This window comes from Coregonus lavaretus, assembly GCF_964263955.1.
Source record: "Coregonus lavaretus genome assembly, contig: HAP1_SCAFFOLD_1545, whole genome shotgun sequence".
Lineage (NCBI taxonomy): Eukaryota > Metazoa > Chordata > Actinopteri > Salmoniformes > Salmonidae > Coregonus > Coregonus lavaretus.
In genome coordinates this window covers 105,001-111,355 of record NW_028166828.1, presented here as the reverse complement: position 1 = coordinate 111,355, position 6,355 = coordinate 105,001, and the positions used below count along the sequence as shown (strand labels likewise).

Genomic DNA, 6,355 nt, shown 5'->3' with positions numbered 1-6,355 from the left:
TCTTACCACTATGAGTGCAGCTCAGCCCACCATGGTGCGTTGCTGAATGCACACATAAGGCAGGTATATAAAAGGTATTAAGTGTACCTTATAGGACCTCACTTTACAGACTCCTAGGAGTGCCGTAGTGAGTGTCTCACATAGCAGGCTGCAGTCTCAGCCAGATAATGGCATGATGACGCGACCGCTATCCGGGACGGCGCTCTGTCTCAGGCTAACGCCTCAGTCAGTGCAGTTCAGACCCGTGCTGCGTTCACGGAGGGCCTGATTACTACGGTTACGGGCGTAACCACGTATCGGCGCCCCCGTTTCTCTCAGAACGCGCTGATAATAACCACATTGGGGGTGGCGCACTATCACAGACTAAGGTCTCTGTTAGTACGACCCAGACCCATGCTGCGTTCAAGAAGGGCCCGATTACCACGGTCACGAAGGTGCCCAGTGTATCGGCGCCCCCACCTTTTCCTGAACGCGCCCAGGCTCACCACACTGAGTGTAGTTCAGCCCACCAGGGGTGCAGAGCTGAACGCACACAGGAGGTGAAAGGAGGAATAATACCTAGACGCCGTCTTGGTTTATCTCAAAGAGAACTCACATTACAGACTCCAAGGAGTACTGTAGTGAGTGCCTCTCATAGCAGGCTGCAGTCTCAGTCAGGAGACATGATGACGCAGCCGCTAGTTGGGGATGGCGCACTATCGCAGACTAAGGTCTCGGTTAGTGCGATTCAGACCCATGCTGCGTTCACGGAGGGCCCGATTACCACGGTGACGAAGTTTCCCAGTGTATCGGCGCCCCCACTTCTTTCTGAACGCGCTAATACTCACCACACTGAGCGTAGTTCAGCCCACCAGAGGTGCAGAGCTGAACGCACACAGGAGGTGAAGGGAGGAAAGATACCAAGACACCGTCTTGGCTTATCTCAGGATACCTCACATTCAGCAGGCAGCTGTCTCTGTCCCAATGTGACATGAAGACGCAGCCGCTAGCCGGGAATGACGCCTTGCTGCAGGCTAATGCCTCAGTCAGCGCAGATCAGACCCGTGCGACGTTCACGGAGAGCGGGAATACCAGGGTTACAGGTATAACCAAGGTATGGACGCCTCCGAATTATTCTGAACGTGTCAATGCCCATGGCTATGAGCGCAGCTCACCACATATTGAGTGTGTCGTTGAACAGTCGCCTAAGACCAGTAAAGAGGCATTGTGGCACCACCGTGTGGTGTCAGTCAGAGATCACACCTTTCAGATTCTATTGAATTCTGTAAAGGATGAGTCTCATGTTAAGCGGCAGTCTCAGTCAGACAATGACATGATGACGCAATCGCTTTCCGGGCAGAGCGCTCTGTCTCAGGCCAGTACCTCAGACAGCGCAGTTCAGACCCGTGCTGCGTTCCTGGAGGGCAAGATTACTGGAGTTACGGTCGTAACCAACGTATCAAAGCCCCCGACTCACCCAGAACGAGCTGACGTATCCTCTCCCTTTCAAGGGGGGCCCGACTTGGGCTATTCCACCAACCCAGTGCTGGGGAATAGCGGCGGCGAGGGCCATAGAGGAATACAGGTCCTTCCTACTGGACGCACCACAGCTTCGTGCGCACCCGCTGTCTCTGCATTGCTGGCAGTGGCGTCGAAGCTGTACCCTCTCACGCTGGCTAGAACAGACGTTAGAGAAGGGTTATGCCCTCCAATTCCATCGGACCCCACCCCCGTTCAAGGGAGTGGTGGAAACGGTGATGAAAACGCCAGACAAAGTAGCCGCTCTGAGATCAGAGATTACGGAACTTTTGGCGAAGGAGGCGGTCACAGTAGTTCCCCGAGAGCAAAGGAACAAGGGGCTTTACTCGCCCTATTTCCTAGTGCCAAAAAAGACGGGGGGAGTGAGGCCGATTTTGGATTTACGCATTCTCAACGAGAGCATAACCAAACGGCCCTTCCGAATGCTGACGACAAAAAGCCTACTGGAATGTGTTCAGAAGGGAGATTTTTGTACAAGCATAGACCTAAAGGACGCGTACTTTCATGTGCCGATACAATCGCGCCACAGAAAGTTTCTGCGGTTCGCCTTTCAAGGGGTGGCGTACGAGTTCACGAGGATGCCGTTTGGGTACGCCCTGGCACCTCGAACGTTTTCCAAATGTGTGGAGGCGGCATTGGAACCGCTGCGTCGTCAAGGGATAAGGCTATTAGCCTACCTAGACGACCTGCTGATTCTCGCCCCGTCAGCAGAGCTGGCGTTCACACACACGACACAGACAGTGATTCATCTCACGCGTCTGGGGTTTGCTGTGAATTGGAAAAAGAGCGCACCCTGGCCCAGTCATCAGATTGTCTACCTGGGACTACAGCTAGACACTGTAATGATGAGGGCGCGAATTTCGGACCCTCGAAGGGCAGCATTGTTACTAGCCCTGAGGAAGTGTCGTCCGAATCACACAGTAACGGCGCTATCGATCATGTCACTTTTGGGTCTCATGTCGGCAGCCCACTCTGTGGTCCCGCTAGGGCTTCTGCACATGCGCAAAGCACAGCGGTGGTTCGCCCAACTAAGACTAGACCCAGTGCGTCAACGTCATCGGTTGGTGGTGGTTCCTCTCTCGCTAAGAGCAGACCTGGACTATTGGCGGAACCCGTGCGTTCTCACGCACGGAGTCCCGATGGGCAAGGTGTCATCCTACATTCCAGTGTTTACAGATGCCTCTCTGACTGGATGGGGAGGGACATGTCAGTCTCAAGCGATAGGAGGTGCATGGCCTCAATCAGGTCGTCACATCAACCTCCTAGAGTTGGAAACGGTGCGACTGGTCTTGACCCACTTCGCGTCTACCCTTCGGGGTCGCGATGTGTTGGTCTGGTCAGACAACCGAACCACAGTAGCTCACATAAACCGCCAGGGAGGGGTCAGGTCTCCTGCCCTTCATCGGGCGGCAGTGGAATTGTGGCTGTGGGCTCACAAGCACCTTCGCTCGTTGAGAGCAGCACACATTCCGGGCTACTTGAACGTAGGGGCAGACCTCATGTCAAGAGGGGGTCCTCGAGACGACGAGTGGTGTCTGCACCCGGACATTGTTCTACAGATTTGGGAACAATTCGGGAGAGCCGAGGTGGACCTGTTCGCGTCACGTGTGAACGCGCAGTGTCCCCTATGGTTCTCTCTGAGAAACCAGGACGAACCGCCATTGGGAAGAGACGCATTCGCGCACTACCTGTGGCCGAAAGTTCTCCTGTATGCATTCCCTCCGCTGTCTTGCATTCTCCCACTGCTAGCCAGGGTGAGGTCAGAGGAGCTGTCAGTGATACTGATAGCGCCCGATCGCCCGGGGGCTCCGTGGTTTGCAGAGATGAGTCAGATGTTGATTGCGCCACCCTGGCCAATTCCACATCAACGAGACGCGTTGACTCAGGTGGGAGGCTCGATAGGGCAATGGCCCATAATCGGCCAACCACTGAAGGCTTGGTTCCTGAATGGGACAGGTTAAAGCGCCGTGGGTTGTCTGATGCAGTGATCAGAACAATACAGGGCGCAAGAGCCGGTTCCACTTCTAGGGTGTATACCAGCAGATGGAACGTTTTCTCACGATGGTGTGATACACAGGACGTGGACCCCATGAGCTGTCAGGTAGAGAGTGTGCTCTCATTCCTACAGTCTATGTTTGATAAGCAGAAATCGCCCTCCACTATTCGAGTGTTTGCAGCGGCAATTTCAGCTGGTCATGAAGGTTTTAACGGAAAAAGTGTTTTCAGTCACCCTTTAGTGAAACGTTTCCTATTGGGAACGCAACGGCTTAGGCCAAGACCTAGAGCTACGCTGCCCAAGTGGGATTTGGCATTGGTTCTCGAAGCGCTATGTAAGTCGCCGTTCGAGCCATTGAATCAAATACCCCTCAAGATGCTGTCTATCAAGACGGCGCTGTTGCTCACCTTGACTACTGCTAAACGAGTCAGCGATTTGTGTGCACTGTCGACGAGACCCGACTGCCTTGCCATTAATGGCGATTTGAGCAGAGCGGTGTTACGTCCTAACCCGGCATTTGTGCCGAAGGTTATTAACAGTGCATATAGATCGCAGATCGTGGAATTGTGGGCTTTTCATCCCCCTCCCCATGGGGAGAGGAGTGAGGAAAAGCTTCACTGTCTGTGCCCAGTACGCGCTTTGGCGTGTTACGTTAGGCGCACAGCGGCGGTTAGGTCATCGCCTCAGCTGTTTGTGTGTCACGGTGCGGCTGCATTGGGTAGACCACTTTCAAAACAGCGTTTGTCTCATTGGCTTTGTGAAGGCATTGAGACGGCGTACGAGGCGGCGGGGCAACAACCGCCTCAGGGTATTAGAGCGCACTCCACTCGTGGAGTAGCAGCTTCTACTGCTCTTTTCAGAGGAACAGAGGTAGAGGATATTTGTAGAGCAGCGTCATGGTCGACACCGTCTCCTTTTATCCGTTTCTATCTGTTGGATATGTCTTCTAACTCTTTGGCTCGGTCTGTACTCAGCGTGGCTGAAGGGAGATCATGAGCAGAATAGAGAAAGAAAGCAGGATTGTGAATAAGTTCATAAGTCCGCTTTTATTAGAAGTAACATATTATGGACATGTTTTCTAACTCTTTTGTTCGATCGAATTTCAGCAGAGCTGAAAGGCGTTCTTGAGCTAGAAAAGGAGGACAGAGCAGGACCTTGGACAGGTTCCAATCAGGTCCGCTCTGGTTAGGAAGACTTATGTCAAGAATAAGCCTTTTAAACTCCAATCTCGATTGCACTCAGCACAGCTGAAGGGGAATCTTGAGGTAGAGGAGGGAGAAGCAGGATGATAGACTGGTCTCTATCAGGTCCGCTTCGGATGAAGAGCATATTCTGTGGCATGTCTCCTGGCTGACAGTGTCAGCATATAGAAACATGTATTGAGTGGACAGAATGTGAGGTCATCTATCTGAGGTTCAGTTTAGTATGACTGGTATATTTTGTTCCATAGAATATTGAGGCACGGCTATCTGCTAGTCAGATTAGCACGGCGTCTATTCTATTGATCTGCCCAATAGCCATTGACATTGTCATTGAGCTAGATGGGGCGGGTCTATAACCGATGACGCGGTATATTGTGACGCCCTGATGGGTTTTTAGTCGCAGTACTGCGGGAATTGGTTGCAGCCATTGCTGGGCTTGACCTTTTCATTTTTTAATGGGAAGTGTTAGGCTCGGCAGGGAGTACATTTTGGAGCGTTTCGCTCCGCCTTAAACCACTAGGAGCATAGCTCCCCTATGGGGCGGAGCTCCACGATATAGAACGATTAGTTACCGGAGTGTAACTCCAGTTCTATGAGTGGAGCGGAGCCCCATAGGACTTAAGGCCCTACCGACCCTCTCTAGTCTCGCTGAAGATAATATCTCGGGAGGCAGATTGAGGGAACGGGGTTCCTTATATAGGGACACCTGTACTCCTATTGGCTGTAGGTGTGTGCATAATTTTGCTTCAGGCTGCATCTGCCTTAGGGCAGAGGGTAAACCACTAGGAGCATAGCTCCCCTATGGGGCTCCGCTCCACTCATAGAACTGGAGTTACACTCCGGTAACTAATCGATTTGCGAGCGGTTTGCTTGGTTCTGGCCATGGCGCTGCTCTGACAGTCGGGAGTATAGCCTCGAAATGCCTATGTGAAGTTTATAAAGCCGGCAGTGGCGCCTGCTGATTGGACACCATCTCCCCACCACCCCGATTGGCCCGTTTCGCAGGCCTCCTCCGTTGGCCATTGGACGGGAGGCCCGGCCTCTCCAAAACTCAAACTCCCGGTGCGCGCGCAATAGGACGCCGCCGGCCCTTTACGCGCAATAATAGTCGCCAAAGTCAAGAGTGACAGCTTATAGGCACGTATCATCTAATGCTAGCCTGCTATGGCAAATGAGGCCAAGTAGGTGTTGTTGTTCATGCAAGGCCTCATGTGGGCACAGAATGTCGAAATAGTTGTGTATACACCCACTCAATGTATTGCGGTCATAGAAAGGTACTTTGCGCTTTTGGAGAGCTAGGTGGTTGGCTCTTAAAAGAGCCTTTGGGGGTTGAGTAGTCAAGTTGAAGTCGCAGTAGCGAATTTACTTGGCTTTGACTGCCTTCTCGGTCTTCTTGGGGAGTAGGACTGCCTGGATGTTGGGCAGCACACCACCCTGAGCGATGGTCACACCGCCGAGCAGTTTGTTCAGCTCCTCGTCGTTACGGACGGCCAGTTGCAGGTGACGGGGGATGATACGAGTCTTCTTGTTGTCACGGGCAGCGTTGCCGGCCAACTCCAGGATCTCAGCAGTCAGGTACTCGAGTACGGCGGCCAGGTAGACTGGTGCGCCAGCGCCCACACGCTCGGCGTAGTTGCCT

General features: G+C 53.0%; 1 protein-coding gene across 1 annotated transcript in view; it reads right to left on the bottom strand.

Annotated features, from left to right (window-relative positions):
* Window positions 1-6,078: 6,078 nt before the first annotated feature.
* LOC311114268 (histone H2A) overlaps window positions 6,079-6,355 on the bottom strand; it is a gene marked incomplete at both ends in the record, with an annotated part of 387 nt that continues 110 nt past the window's right edge. Inside the window, one exon of the mRNA XM_084189527.1 lies at window positions 6,079-6,355. This exon is cut by the window's right edge and continues 110 nt beyond it. Coding sequence (XP_084045653.1) covers window positions 6,079-6,355 — 277 coding nt within the window.